The sequence below is a fragment of the Cheilinus undulatus genome, linkage group 8, assembly GCF_018320785.1.
Source record: "Cheilinus undulatus linkage group 8, ASM1832078v1, whole genome shotgun sequence".
NCBI classification, from domain to species: domain Eukaryota; kingdom Metazoa; phylum Chordata; class Actinopteri; order Labriformes; family Labridae; genus Cheilinus; species Cheilinus undulatus.
In genome coordinates this window covers 10871103-10887410 of record NC_054872.1, presented here as the reverse complement: position 1 = coordinate 10887410, position 16308 = coordinate 10871103, and the positions used below count along the sequence as shown (strand labels likewise).

At 38.5% G+C, this 16308-nt stretch overlaps 1 protein-coding gene across 2 annotated transcripts in view; it reads left to right on the top strand.

The window, feature by feature from the left end:
* The window catches only part of faxcb (failed axon connections homolog, metaxin like GST domain containing b), a 34173-nt gene extending 25954 nt beyond the window's left edge, over positions 1–8219 (top strand). For both annotated transcript variants that reach the window (XM_041792849.1, XM_041792848.1), the window contains one exon: positions 3227–8219. In XM_041792849.1, the coding sequence (XP_041648783.1) occupies positions 3227–3546 (320 nt within the window). In that variant the 3' untranslated portion in view covers positions 3547–8219. The remainder of the gene's footprint in view (positions 1–3226) is intronic.
* Positions 8220–16308: the final 8089 nt, after the last annotated feature.

Sequence of the window (16308 nt, the reverse complement as noted above, 5' to 3'; positions counted from 1 at the left end):
CAGTCCATTACATGGCATTTAGGCATGTAGACTTGGATAGGATGATCTGCAGGAGCCAAGTGTGATGAAGTCAGTCAGCTAAGACCAACTTACACGTGCACCAATTGTAACAGGATGGTTGTAACCACAGGGTGGTGTTTCAGAGTAACAAACTTTCCTCTTATCAAACTATCAACAGAAGATTTCAATAACACAAACCAAAAGAAAAGAAATCATTATTTATCTATAAAACCAACAAAAATATTCTGACAGCCTGGTGTGGTGTTTTTGATGAATTTTACATGTCTCTTACGGTGTTTAGAAAAGCTTTTGCACCTGCCCAGCTCTGCTGTTTTAAATGTAGGTGTCTTTTAAATTAGCTTAGCACCCCACAAGGGTCATTTACTAAAAACACACCAGTTTTCTTCAAATGGGTGATAATAATATACTGCAAAGGGATGCGTTTTTAAAATGTCTGCAACAAAATCTGTCTGCTCACTGCCAGAGTAAACTTCCAGATTTGTGGTCCAACCACGGATAACTCTTTTCGTCTTCTTGTTTTTTATTTGTAAATCTGTAAACAAGATGTGCTTCCATTGTGTGTAATTTATACACATTTTTGTGACCATTTTTGTGCATTTTCTATTTATATTACATTGGATAAGTCAAACATTTTAAACTTCTAACTGCTCCATCCTAGTGTAATAGTTAAACCCAGGTCTAACTTAAAAAGCACTAAAGTCCAGCTGGTGCACAAGGTATAACTTTAAGTTATACCTACCTTCTAGCTTTAATGTGGACGTATCTCTTAACCCAGATGTTTGACCACCAGGTGCACTTTGCACCTGAAGCTCAAACCAAGCATCAGAATTTGGGAAGAGGATGATTTAAGTGACTTTGATAAGGCTTGGCTTTTGGTGCAAGACAGGCTGGTCTTAGTATTAGTAAACTTCTGATCTACTGGGATTCAGAACCACACTCATGGAACAATGTGTTGTAAAAGAAATCAGCTTATGGAACAATCTTGACAGAGCAACCAAGTCATGTCTATTTTATGTTTAAAAGAATAATCTTGGCTTGTATGATATTAAAAAATGCTGAAAAAAGTTAATTTTGGTTTGGTTTTGGGTCATGATAGCATGAGCTTGATTTGGTGTAACATGAATTGTAACTTATGAACTGATATCAGATATGAGTAGCTTTTTTGGCCTGCAGCCCTTTTATTTTTTATTTAAAATATTTCATCATGTACTTTGTTTATTAATGTTTTGTTAAGACAGAGCAGATATTCTAACATTATTCATCTTTCTGCTCTTTTTCATTCAAAGTTTAAGATTTTGAAATGGATAAAGATTGTTTTCTTTGGTTTATTGAATGAAATAAACATAGATATAAAATATAATTTTCACACACAAACATCTCGAGGGCAAGATTATTATCGAAATTTAAACTAGAGAAATGACTAAAACTAGAATGTAAATCATTTTCTGGTTAACTGTAGCTAAAATGAAAAGGAGGCTTTACAAAAAAGGATAACTAACTACACCTGTATTTTGTACATACAAAACTAAGACAAAATCAAACTAAGGACAGAATATCCTTAGTTTTAGTGTTTGATGTGAGCATACTTACGGGCATATACACCCATGCCTGGGGAGTCTGAGTGGTCTGATTTTACTGAAGAAGACTTCAGACAATGGTAATTTTAGGTGTTGTTGTATCTAGATGTCAAATTTGAATAAATAAAATGTGAAGCTTAACCTATTTGCATTTTTTTTCTCAAAAATTGCATGATGTTTATGCTTTTCAGGCCCTTTAGGGTCTCACCCCTGACAAGTATTAATATTACTGGATAAACTAAAGCTAATACTAATGAAAACTTAACTTAAATAAAATCTAAACTAAAAAACAGCAGTAAAAATGAATTAAAACTGAAAACAGAAAGTGAAGATGAAATTATTACAGAAACTATCGAAAATGGGTGACATTATCTATTATAACTATTATAACCTTGCTTGAGGGTTTAAAGAAAATGGTCCAAAAAAACAGAAAATACCCAGTGAGCAGCAGTTCTCTGGGCCAAAATGCCTTGTTGATGGTAGAGGTAAGCAGACTGGTCTGAGCTGATAGAAAGGCAACACTAACTCAGATAATGAGTCATTATAACCAGGTATGCAGAAAAGCATCTCTGAACGCTCAAGTTGAACCTTGAAACAGATGTGCTATGGCGCCATGACTGTCAACTAAGAACAGGAAACTGAGGCTACAGTTTGCACAGGCTCACCAAAATTGGACAAAAGACGATGGTAAAAAATGTTGTGTGGTCTGATGGGTCCTGATTTCTGCTGCAACATTCGAATAGTAGGGTCAGAATTTGGTATAAACAACATGAAAGCCTGCAAGACCACCGACAATCATGGCATGTTTATAATCTCTTAAATCACCAAAAAGGACTTGAGCTTGATTTTCTAGTTATCTGACCACTGTTTTCACACACGGATGGCAAAGGTTGCTATAAAGAGAGGCCATCAGCTTTGACTAATTCATACACCACTAATGCAGCAGTGGGAAAAATTTGAGGTGAAGTGTCTTGCCAAGGAAAAATTAACATGTGGCTGCAGGAGCTGGGTGGAGAACTCATGACCTTCGGGTTGCGAGACAAAAGACTATACATACTGATCCACAGTCACCCTTTGTCTCTCATTCTGATGCTGGGTTTGAGCTTCAGCAGATCATTTTTACCATGTCTGCATGCCTAAATGCCCTGGTTACTGTCATGTGATTGGCTTATTTGATATTTGCATAAATGTGAGTTGGACATGTTTACCTAATGAAGTGGTTTGTGAGTGCACAAATGTTTTTCTTGCTGTTACCATAGATGAATTTGTCCATTTCGGCCACTAGATGGCAGTAATATTCTGCTGCGGTGTATGCTGCTGACAGGTTTTGATTTGTTTTCAGATCTTGTGCAGAGAGGGGAACATTTCAGACTCTTATCTTTCTACAGAGTAGAATCAGAGCCTGTAATGTCACAAATGAAGATTACCTGATGTTACTTTGATACATAATTTCCAAGGAAAAGGCTCCTACTGACGAGATAACAGGAAATAAGTCTCACAGAGTTTCCCAGATGCATTGTCTTCTTTGTATCAGACTGAGAATGTCATTGAGCACTAGTAATACCTCCTGCTGGTTTTCAGTAAAAAAAATAAATCTTGTGTTTCTGCTGTGTCTGATGTCTTTGCAGGAGAGCTCATCAACTTGGCCATGTTCTGTGAGCGGATGCGGAGGAAGTTCTGGCCTGAGTGGTTTGTGGAGGTGGAGGATCTTTATTATGAAGGAGACAGTGAGAGCAGTGGCGGCGTCTCTCCTACAGGTCTGCTGGACTTCGGACTTTTCTCAAGGACTGACACTCTGGACGACAGCGACGCCAGCAGCCACTCAGCTGGACACACGCACACACACTCCCCCGACTCGGACCACTCGCTCTTTGACTCGGACGTGGGCACGGGATCTGACAATGACATGCAGCTTAAGGAGGAGTTGATGCCCGACCTGGAGGTTTGACCTGAAAATGGCCATGATTGGCTGACTGATAAAGACTGACAGGAGGTGGGAAAAGTCTCACAGCCTGGAGGACAACAGCTCCCACAGCTGAGGAAAATACTCCTCCACCTCTAAAATCTCAACTGATAAACCTTCCCGATGGACAGACTGGGTATTCATATGCAGAGCATACAAACTGAACCTCATAATAAACATGCTACTGTATGGTTTGTCCCCTCCTGTTATGTCAGAACTGTCCACGTGGCAGTTTCTCTTTGCCTTATTTGTCCCGTCCCAAGATACAAAAGCAGACGTGAAAAGGTTAACTCATAGGAAACATCTCATCTCACGAAAAGTGTCGAGATTACAGAGGAGTGTGTAGAGAAGACAGGTGGCACATCACTTGCTATGAAACGATGCAACTAATCACCACTCCGCCATGTGTCTTAACGCACAAACCCATTCGAACAGGTGGAGACTGATCATGTGGCTAAAAGAACAGCTGCCGTGTTTCAGCTGTTAAGCATCCATGTGCTGCAAAGGAAGCACAGATGACATTGAGTGCCAGTCCACGCTCCATATCGATCCTCATGTCATTTCCTGTATGCTGCTGTGTGAGAGGAATGTTCATGAAAACACGTTGTTTGTCTCCATCTGACCACAACTCTTGGTGATCTTGTAGTTTCATGGAAGGGAAAGAGAGAAGGAGCAGATTTGTGCCTGTCTTGTTAAAACACATTGTTTCTAGTCATCTTTATTTCGTAGTATTTGCTTTGTTTTTGGTGAAGTCGGAGATATTCATTCATTTCTCTTTGGCATGAGTAAGGAACTGTAGTTTAACTTTTTGACCACTAGATGGAGTCAGCAGTCAATCTGATGCCTCCATTATTTTGCACCATCAAGGTCATTCTATCCTGATGCTGCTGTCCATTAAACATGTTAGATTTTGTCTTTTTAAACTGTAAACTTTGATATCATGGTTCCCCTTCTTAAACACCCTGCCAGGGTGTTTGAAGACTAGTGATAAATGCATGCTTTCATATATATGCAGACATATCAGCCTTAGTTCTCTCAGACTACAGAAATAGATGTTTTTTTAAAGTCTGCAACACTTTTTTAGTTGTTACCAGTGCCACTTTATTATTCTTTACAGGATCTTATGTGTCAAATATTTATTTTTGTGTTCTAGTACTCTTAAAGAGAGGCATTATTTTGCACTAGTGGAAATTTATTTTCACTTTATTTCAATGGGAGCAGTCTGCTATAGAGGTAGAGAACATTAAGGCCAAATGAATGGGAAACATAAATGTAGAGGATGTTGAGTGTTCTGATAATGATTGTGTTGGGAGGGGACAGTGCTGCTTATGTTGGATGTGTCTGAATTTTCCTGGGTGTGAATGTCACAAGTGGATAAAGGATTTGTTGCAGAGACAGTCAGAATAACCAAATCAGATTAACAAAACACTATTTGTAAAAACTCCTTGGATAAAATGGACCAAAACATCTCGGGGAAGTGTTTGCCTTTGTCTGTCATTTTTTGGCTTTGTGGGAATGTTCATGCAATAAGATTGCTGTAAAAGAAAATGGTAATGGTGCACATAGAGTAGATGTCCAGGTAAGAGTCAGCTCATCAAGACACAAGCATGTCTTAAATGATCTAGTGGTGTTCAGCCATGACAGGTCTTAGGTTCTGATACTGTCTCAGGACAATCAAGGGGTATTTACGCTGCTCACGGCTCTGACAACACACAATAATATTCAGTTAGGCTTTCCCACTTCCTTTTCTTTTTGTTTATCCACACAAGTGCTGCAAATAAGGGTTGTTTCTTTGGAAAAAAGATAGTCTCCACGGAAGATGCAATATCACTTTTTCTTAAAGGCCAGTTTGGACAAATCATCACGGATGCTCATATCATATCAAATAATCTGAATGCTGGAAACAGCATAATCCTAAACTTATTATAATTTATGTCCTGTTTCACTTACATGACAAGTTTAAGAGATAATCCATGATTTGTTTCAGTTATGTTGAATTAAGTTTATACCAGGGGTCACCAACCTGTACATCGAGATCTACTGCTAGATCTTTGAGGCATTTCAAGTAGATCTTAAACACCAAATGTGTTCTAGGCATAACTTTGAATTTCCTTAACCATTTTAGTTTTCAGTAAGGGAAAGCTAATCAAACTACGAAAGAGTGTTTTATACATGCATGCATTGTTTCAGCCTTATATTGTTTTCTAATATAAATAGATATAACCATATTTGCCTGGGACCCCATTTATCATAGTCTCTGGTGGAATTGCACCTTGCAAAATTTCTTAAAATTTCATGTACATTACAGTAAAAGTATTTTTTTTAAATACTAAGGCTGTTAAAAGATAAAAATCTTTAATCATGATGAATTGTGATGTTTCTGTAGTTAATCACGATTAATTGCACACTTTATCGCATTTTAAAATTCCACTTTTTTTGCATTTGAAACAGTTTTGGTGTCATTTTGGATTTTTGCAGTCTTAAGCTAAAGGTGAATGACTTCCTGTTTGGATACAGACCTGCTTTTAGAAGTAGATCCAGGATTATAACATGAACTACCCACAGATAAAGGAACTTGTAATGGAGTGAAAAGGAAATAAGAGAATATTAGAAAGGTTCAGATGACTTTTGGCCTGTCCACTGAGCTGTCTGTGAGGTTGTTTTAGGTGAAATGAGACATTAAGGTGCTCTGATGGACTTACTTTAGATCAGTGGTCCTTAACTGGTCCAGCCTCAGGACCCACCAGTCTGTCTTACGACAGACCACGACCCAAGTTTCCAAAAAGTTTTCAACAACACATGTTTTGTTAATTAAATATGTACCAAAATAAATATGGAACAAAACACCTGATATAAAAAAGAAAAGGGGCAAAACTAAAAAAATTTGTACCATCTTTCCCCACCATTATGTGTCCATTTTTGCCAGTTTCCCAGAGAACATTTGAAATAACTTATTCCCACTATCATGGGAAAAGTAGCCATTTATTGCAAGAAGAGGAGATGAATTAGTTGAAACATTGATCAAACATTTAAATTTACCCAATTTCACAGTTAAACAGGGTAAAATAAAAGGTATTGATGCATGCAGTAAGGACTTCAGGACTTTTGCCACCATTTTTTTTTTCAGACACCTAGTTAAGACCCACTGAAAACTGTTCCGCGACCCACTTTTGGGTCCAGACCCACTAGTTGCGAACCACCACTTTAGATCGCTGTGGCTGCACGGAGACGCTGGTATGCCTTAACCAAAGTGTGTTGAAAGGGATGATAAACGTGATTAATTGCAATTAAAAAAAAGCTTTGTGCACTAATTGTGGGTCTTAATTAATTACAATTAATTCGATTAATCTTGACAGACCTGTTTCTTCCAAAACTCTCCTAATTTCAATCAATGATTAAAATTTGTGCCATTTCATTGAGATTTTTATGTAAAAAGCCTTATATTTAATGATCTGAATATAAACAAATAGCAGTAGTAAGCATGCTTTTAAACCTTTTTCTGTCTAATTCTCATTTCATGAAATTCCTCCTTTTAAATGTTAAGACTGGCATAAAAAAGTAAAAATTTATTTTAATATTAAGTTATTAAATGTGTTAAAAGGACAAATAAATGTAGTGTTTCACTGACAAAAAGTAGTTTTATCAGTCAATTTTATTCCTTTTTTCTCCTCCATCTTTGACTTCCTTTGACTTCTTTGTCTTGGCGTCTTGCACATTAAGGAGACCCTAAGGATCCTCTCGTGAAAAACACAACATGAGGCTGCATAAATTGTTGAACACAAACTTACCATATACAAAAAAGCATTCATCACTTGTGGAAATTCTTACACTGGTGAGTGCATGGTTTGGTTTTGATTTTCTAACTGATCGCCTCTGTTTTGATTTACTGATGCTCAGACAGCAGAGTGCTACATATTACAGGAAACAAGTGAAGAAGAGAAAAAAATAACAGAGGATTAAGTTGAAATAATGGGTAATGAGCAGCATATTGAGCACATCACTAAATTAATATTATAACTACTTAGTGCCTACTATCGATGTATGTTCTGGTTATTTCCAAACAGTATTGCCAAGTAAACTTCAACGGTAAATGTCAGAATCAATCATTTATTTTCTGAGCCCCTAAAGATAAAAAAATGACAAAGCTTTAAGTGTGGTTTTTAAAATTCTGTGATCATCTCAAATAAAATTCTCTGTTTCATTTGTGGAAACCAGAAATCTCAGAGAGCGAGTGATTTTAAATAACTGGAGACAAAATATTCTAACTTCCTGCATGGCTACACACCACTAGAGGAAGATATGTGAAGACTTTTGGTGAATTAAGCATTTAAATGAAAGTCTGAACAGAATGATGAGTTATTGATGGAGGGCCATAGTTTGATCCAGATACCAGGACTCAAGAGACCACCTTCTTCCACCATGTCATCCTGTGGTTCACTCTGACCCGCCCTGGCCTGGGTGCTGTTTCATCACCCAGGCTGGACATCATATACAGAGGACTGCTTTAATCAAGCCATATTAAAACTAAATGTCTTGTTACTGGATCCATGTCATAGCATTACTTCTTGGGTAATGTAAATATTGTATGTGTGATAATGTGTACCATACTGTATGTAGAACCGACTGACTGAGCAAACTACCTATGGATGTGCAGTCAAACTGGAGCGACTGGATGATTTCAATAAAAACAATTAGCTGTGACAATTTTAAAGAGGCTTCTGTTGTGTTGTTCATTCCTCTTCGGTGTGTCTCGGATAATAAGAGTGTTTCAATGCTGCTTTTTAGCTCTAAAATGTAGTTAAAAAATACAAACAATGTCAATGCTCTCATAAAAACAGTAAAAGGTTAAGTCAGCTTCTCAAAAAAAAAATGAACCTGAATGGACTATATTCATGACAAACAAAGAGAGCTTCAACAATAATCACAAGTAAGCATGATTAAACATGAATGAGATGCAGCAACAGATTGGAAGATTTCAGTAGCAGTTCTTGAAAGCATTCTTTGATGCGACATCTGGTGTTTTAACTTTGCAGAGCCAATGGATCAGACAGATTCCATGTTCGTCATCCATCTTGCAAAGCCTCAAGCTTAAATACTTGTCCAGGCCGGAGAGCGGCCGGACCAATCAGCGTCATTTTGAGGAGATAGAGGCGGTGGCTGCAGACATGGTTTAGTTGTACTGCAAGCCTGTAAACAACGGTGAGCGGGCACGGATGCAGCCATGGCTGGCTGGCTGGAAAGATCTACAACCGGCTTAAACCAAAACGAAAACTATTTAACTCACTGGCAAGAATCGGCAGAAAAACAAAGCAAACTGAGGAAATGTTTGACCATGAACTCAACTTTGCCACTGAGAGAGGAAACTTCCACATCTACAAGGTAAAGTGCAACAATGTGCAAATGTTGCAGGACATTACGTAAATGGTTGAGACCAAAGAAGAACCTCAAACACTACACTACCATGAATGGACCCTGCACATAAAAAAATTGAATTTCTACATTTTTTTCCATAATTTCAAGTTGAATCAAGTTTTCAGTTCAAATCACAATTCTCTTTTTCTGTTATTATCATAATTATTAATTGGTACATTATTTTGGCATTTTTTCTCTCATTTTGTGGCCACGGGGGAGAAATTAGTTTGGTGATTTTTCTTGCAGTGACAGACTACTTTAATGAAAAAGGTAACTAATGGTATTTCTTGTATCATGAAACTAACCTGTTACCACAGAGTGGAAGATATTTACACAAATAACTATAATTGAATAGTTTTTTGGGGGAACTTGTCCTTTTTTGAGTACGTTTTGAAATTAGTGCTTTTACTTCTTCATGAGTAAGTTTGAACCAGAGTAAGTGTTTAACTTGAGTACATTACTCTTGTACTTTTTCTACCTCTGCTGACTACACAGCAGCACATGGTGAGAGAATGATTCCACATCACATCCCAAATAAATGTGAACAACAAAAACAGGAGTGTTGATATCTCACTTTTAAACATTTCAGAGTTGATTTTAACTTCAAAAGTGTAATTTTAACTTGAAATGGCCTTCAGTGTTGGAGTTAGTTATTAACCCCCTAAAGCCTGTTGTCGCATATTTGATACATACCTTGATGATACCTTTATCTAATCAATATGAACATAAATTACAAAAGAAAACTTCTGAATACAATCTAAAAAAATGATAAAAATGCCCTCAAGTGGATTATCAGTTACCAAAAACACCTAAAGTATCAAATGATATACAAAAAAATATAAATGTTAAATTTTATGGAAATTTGGATTTTTTTGGATTTCAGTAGAAAGTGAAATAAACATTTCATTTTTTTTTTTTTTAATTGAATTTTCTGGCTATAATTTGTGTTTTCAGGCTTTAAGGGGTTAACAATGTTGATCCACCAGTGTCAGTTCAACTCTATAAAGAGTCAGTTGATCTAAGCTCCACTCACTGCGATTTCTAATCTGGGGGGATGTGTGGGCAAAGCTCCCAATCATGCCACTGGGCAGAGTGTTTAGGGGAGAACAGGGTTGGTTGTCACACTCATTCTATCTCACCACCAGAGGGCGCTGCCTCCTAAAATTTGGCATGAAAATTTCCAGAATTGAAATCAGAGCTAACCTACATAGTCTCCTCTGGAGTAAGACAGCTGAACCTGAGGTGAGAAGACTTTTTTTGTGGTTTTAATGTCAAATTGTGATTATTCAGCTCCTCAGTGTTTTTCTGCTAGGCTTTTACACAGTGGATTTATAACAGACCATTGTTACCATTAAAAAGTGTGAAGGGAAAGCTATAGTTTATGTAGATTGTTGTTGGCTTGCTAAGTTGTTGTTAGATGGTTGTTAGCCTAAATGCTAGCAAGAAATTCCAGTTGGGGTTGGTTGTCACAGTCACTCTAGGGTAAGTCATCATATGTGATGGTGAATGTGTGTAGCCTAGATGAGAAGGTTATTCTTGTAAGGCCTATTTATTTCTGTCTTTATGTTGCTATAGGCCCATAGGCTAGCCTAAGGACGCTCATTTTGTGTTAAGATGCATTAGGTTATATATTCTTCAACCTCTCAATGCCATTAAAGTTTCAAAACTAGTACTGCTTTCTTTTAAAAATTTTTTCATCAAAACAACATTGTGATGAAAAACCCCATGATGTGTGACAACCTCCCTGTGATGGGGTTGGTTGTCACAATGTATCAGAGTGTCTTTGATAGTTAGATAAGTTGGAAAATGAGAGCGAACACAAATTTCAAGCTAACACTTTAAGCTGCAGTTTAATGAAGGAATGACTGTTGACTTTATTCTTGCCAGAGGAGACCCATTTTACCTCAGATTTTCAAGAGTTCCTACAGCTCTTTGGTATTAGACAAGTTTCATGTACTTTTCCTACCTCTGCTTTTTACGTTACTCGTTAGAACAAAAGTAATCTGAGTACTCTTACAGGTTACTTAACACGTTAGTGCCAGCATTGATGACAATAGATACCTGTTGGGTATGCATTCTATAGTCTTTTCCTTAGGGTGGTGTAAACCTACCACGTCATATGTTTTTGTTGCTCTGATTGACCCACAATGAATGTGCAGGACACACATCCAATCACCCTCCAAGATTTTTTGAAAGGTTCTTTCCTTCCTTAATAGATTGAGACTGATGTGAAATACTGTATATCTCAAACAATGTATATTTAAAACAGTCTATGTGGCTATCAGGTTTTTATAAAGATGCATTATGATATTTAAATGAGAAAATTCTACCTAATGCACCTTTAAGTAATTTGTCCCCATACTGTGCTATATTGTCATACCTCTAACTGTATTTTCTGTGAGTTGTGTTGTGTATTAATCAGGCTAACAAGTCATAATCATTCAGGGGCTGAGGCAAGATGATTAAGAGTCTGCCAGCTGCTTGAGGCAAGACAGAAGGAGAGAGGAGAGGAGAGGGGAGCAGGAGCTGGAAGAAAAAAAAGTTAGAGAGGGTGAGAAAAAATATCAGAATGAAGTTGAGCCAGGGCAGGAGGAAAAAACAAAAGGTGGACGTAACCAGGAGCAAGAGGAGAAGGAGGGATAAAGAGGAGGAGAGGAGCAGGTGGTGGAGAGGAGAGAAGGGGTGAAGAGGCCAGGAATGAGGAGTGAAAGGATGGAGGGAACTCACAAGGGAGGAGAGAGGAAAGGAGCATCAGGAGTTTTGGTGAGGGAGGGAGCGATGCGGAGTCACCGTGTAAAAGGAGGAGGAAATCAAAGTACATGAGGAGTATAGGAAGAGAAGAAATACAAGAGAGGAGAGGAGAGGAGAGGAGAGGAGGCGGCTGGGCAAGGGGCCCGGGGAGGAGAAGCGAGGGCCACGGATCAGGAACCAGGCTCCTGAGGGACGGAGCAGGTGCAGGCTGCGAGCGAGGCCTTTGGGCCTGAAGGGGCTGCCAGAGCTTAAAACAATCTGCACTGCTCCTTTTTTAATTTGGCTCTGTGAACAGCCCACCCTCCACACTGACTGTCTCTCCCTCTCTCTGCTTAACAGATCAGCGATCCACAAAGAGGGGTAAACACACAGAGCAAAATTAAAATCAGAACTCCCCTGGCACGGAAAAACAAATTAGAGCAAACAAATTACTGAGAGTCAACACACAAACAGTGGAGCATCTGTGGCTCTCTGGACTACTGGAGCCGGTGGCTACCTCCCACACCAGCACCACCACCACCTTCATAGTGTAGTTTGTGTCAGCCCTATACTGTCTTTACATGTTCTCTTTAAATCACTGCAAACCAGTTCTCCAGGTGTCTTACACTTTAGTTTTGAAGGAACACCTTTCTTTGTTGAAAGAAGTAGCAGCTTAGAAGCAGCTTGTAAAGGTTTTGAAGGAGACTGAGACGACCAGCATATATAATGTTAACCAATTTAATGTTACGCTCTCAGCGGTCTTGTGCCATAGTCTCTCATCCACATTAAAGCTACATATGGGTGCTGACATTTTCATGGTTGCATTGGTGACATCTTAAGGATTAGCAGGTCTACTGTAACTGTGGGATGGTTTGAGTCATTTTAAGGCCTAAGGCAAAGAGAAATACAAGACCCTTCTATATTTTGCATGAAGTAATCCTAGAGAAGAAAAATGTTTTGAAGCATCCATTTTTAGTTGGCTAAGTCACATAACCACAGAGCTGGATGAAACCAAAGCAACATTATGAACAAAAGTCCTTACATTTTAGACAAACAATAAAAGATAAGTTCTTGTGCCACAAACAGGTTTGATAACTTATTAATTTTACCCCACAGTAATCCACATTTGATGTTACTATATAGATCTACTTTTGTATAATTAGCTTGATATGAGGACATAGTAAGACTTTTTCAGGGGCTTGAACCAGAACAGGGGTGCCAGGAGCCCCACCCAAGGCCACCCATAAGGAGAGATAAAGGGGAGAGCTTTCTGGGGCCCAGCCAAAGTGGGGTCCCATGAAGGTCAACAAAATCATGGTCCATTGTAGAGTTTTAGCTGTGGTAATATTTTTTAATAATAACCACTCTTATTAGTGGTGTAAAGATAACACGATATGGATCGGTTAACTGATTTTGACATCAGTGGTCCGAGTGCATCGGTCCACGGAGCCCTGCATCGGTAAAAATGCGGCACTTTGGACCGGTTTTAACATTAGAGATCGGTTCATTGATTGCTGCTTGTTTTCATAGTCCGTTCCGTCATGCTCTGGCTCAGCATCTGCGCAACCCGTGTGACCTTTTACCTTTAAATGAGAGTTTCATTCGCGGTAGGTGCTTGCTAGGTAGCTGAATGTGTTTCACTGGTCGGCACCTAAACATCTTTCAGTTACAGTTCTGCTCCTCAGGAGAAAGTCATGTGGACTTTATATGAAGGAAGGATAACTATGGAAATGTCTGCCTGTCTCTACACTTTGGAGAAAAGCGGTTAAGAACTAAGGCAGCTCATAAATCTCACCTGTTGAGACGGAGGAGCTAAAGTTTAGCTAAGATGCTAACGCTAAACGCAGCTCAAACAGACCCGAACATTAACACTTTTCTGAGTTAAAACAGTTATCACTGTAACAACAGCCCCTTTATTTATGGGGTTTACAACCATAACGTGTTGTTGGGAGTGATTGATTTGGTGACATAATCAATACAGCCAATCAGTGAGCCCACTGATATGATATTAAACAGAGAGGACTTCACTGAGCTGGAGATCAGCTGTTCTCCAGTGAATTAATTAAAGAATGAAAACAATCAAGAACACTCACATACACAGAGAAAGGAAAGGAATCAGCAAAAATCAGCAACAATGAATAAAAAATGGGCAAAAGGTGGCAACGAACGGTAAAAAGCAGGAAAACTGGGTTGCAAAAACATGTTGCAGAAATGGGCAAAAAGTGGCAGAAAGTGGCAAAAATGGGATGAGTGGCCATAATGGGCAAAAAGCGGCCAAAAAGTGACATTAATGGGCAAAAATGGGCAACAAGTGCCAAAAAAAGGGCAAAAAATTCAAAATAATGGATAAAAAATGGGTTAAAGTAGGCAAAAGTTCCCAAAAATGTAAGAGCTGACTCAAGTAGGGAAAAGCTGCAAAGAAATGTTTGCATGTTTGCAATTTGCAAGAAGTGGCAGAAAATGACAAAAAAGTTACAAAAGGAAGAAGTGGGGAAATTAATGGGATACAACTGAAAAAAAAAAATTTCCAAGAAAGTGAGTCAAAATGAAGGGCAGCAAAAATCAGCAAAAATGGATTTTTTTTGGAATTGAAAATGGATTTCTTGACCAATCATATTCTATTTTGATACTATTTCAAGCTCCATGGGCACCTTTGAACATTCTAAATGCTGAAATACTGAAATAACATTGGCTGTTTACCTTATATCTGATGCACATCCTTACAGGTCCTCCAAGGCCCCTTGGTGCACAAAGCCCCCGTCAATTCCTTGCCTTTGCCTAATAGTAAAAAATGCCTGATTCAGTGGGCTGTCTTTCTTAAGCAACCTGGCATGTTATGATTTACTGATCAGTGAGTTTTTATGCTGCTTTTTTGCCAGATAAACAGATGTTAATGGACATTTTGTGTACCAACTTTTCCATTTCCATGCAGTGTTTTTTCACCGTGCATTTATGTATGTTTTCATACAGTTGTGGATTTAAAAAAAAAGGTTGAAATTAAGATTTAGATGTGGAGATGATGCTGGCTGAAATGCTACAGGACATAAGATAGAATTCAAATCAATAAAATCAAAAAGTGGATGAATTATTTTAATGATTTTACCATTGCAGTAAATGTTTTTTCAAGAATTTACTTCTTTATTTCTATATTTTTAATGCTTGGAGTGATGTTTAATGTGCATAATTTCCCCAGATGTTTTTCTAGAGCAACCAACTCTATTTTACATTTCTTCCACTTTGATGGCAATGAACAGTCATCTCCCTTTGTCTCAGAATAATTCAATATTGGGGGAAAAAATGACAAATCTTTCCATACTTTCAAGAACCCCTTTCAGTCATGTGCCCTTAAAACTTTCCTAACTTTTTCTCTCTATGTGGCAATCAGATATCGAGCTTCTCCTTATCTCTCAGTTCGCTGCATTGGTTGTCTTTTAAAGTTTTGCTGTTAATAGTTCATACAGGAAAACATTTTTATTTTCTTCTATGTGCATATCATGACCCATTTTTTAGGCATAAGGGGAACAACTACTTCATTATTATGTTGTAGTTTAAATGATTAAGTTTTGTCTGTCACTCATATTCTGTTATTGTGGTTTTGTTTGTGTGTTATTTGTGTGTTTGCTTAGTTAGTCTTGGCTGGTCCTCTCCCTCGGCCCCCGTGGCCCCTCTGGCCCTCTGGCAGTGGCTGTGGCCTGTCCATCTGCCTCCTACTGACTGGGTCTGGTGGGACAGCGGCCATGGAAGACCCCCCGCACCCCTCTCAAACCTTCTCCCCCACCCAGCACCCTCACCAGCCCCCCAGCCAGCTGCTCAGGCCCCAAAATCTGCACAGAGCTGCCAGGTGGGCCCCAGGACACACGGTTGGACCCCTTCAAATACACACATGAACACTGAGGAGCACACACACAAAAGCACACAAATACACAATATCGACACATATGCTCAATAAGCCTTTTTACAAATGGAGGTGATGAAACACACACAGTTACATGGGTGGCCTCATGATTAAGAACTTCCTCTTTCATCCTCACACACACAAGGATTACCAACTAAAAAGCAAAAGTTAAATACCATACAATACTTACTGGTTTATTTCAAACATCAGAGATGTTTGCTGGTAAACGGAGAGTAGGTTCTGATTTTTTATTTGAAACATTAAAGCAGAAATAAATTTGTGTCTTCAGTGCATTTCTCTTCCCTGCTTGAGTGTAAGATTTGATCTTATGTTGTTGTTGTTTTTTTTTAATCAAAGGAATTTTGAAGGCTTAAATTGTCATCTTTGTTCATTTTGGTGACATTATTTGGAGTATCACCACATCTTCAGAATCAGTAACTTGACTTTTTATTCTTACTATACTCTACGCATTGACCCATCAGCAAGCCTGCCTTCAGTTTTAACCCCTCTCCTCTGTGAATGCTCTCTGAATGCAGCTGTGGCTCTCTGTGTCTGATATACACAGAGGTAAGGGTGGAAAAAGTACAAGAGTATTCTACTCAAGTAAAAGTACAGTTACTTTGATCACAGATGGGGTTTGACCCAGTGTTTGGAGTAGAAATAGTGACCCCGCAAAATGGGTTGCTTAATGGGTGGAGGATTGGGGGAAG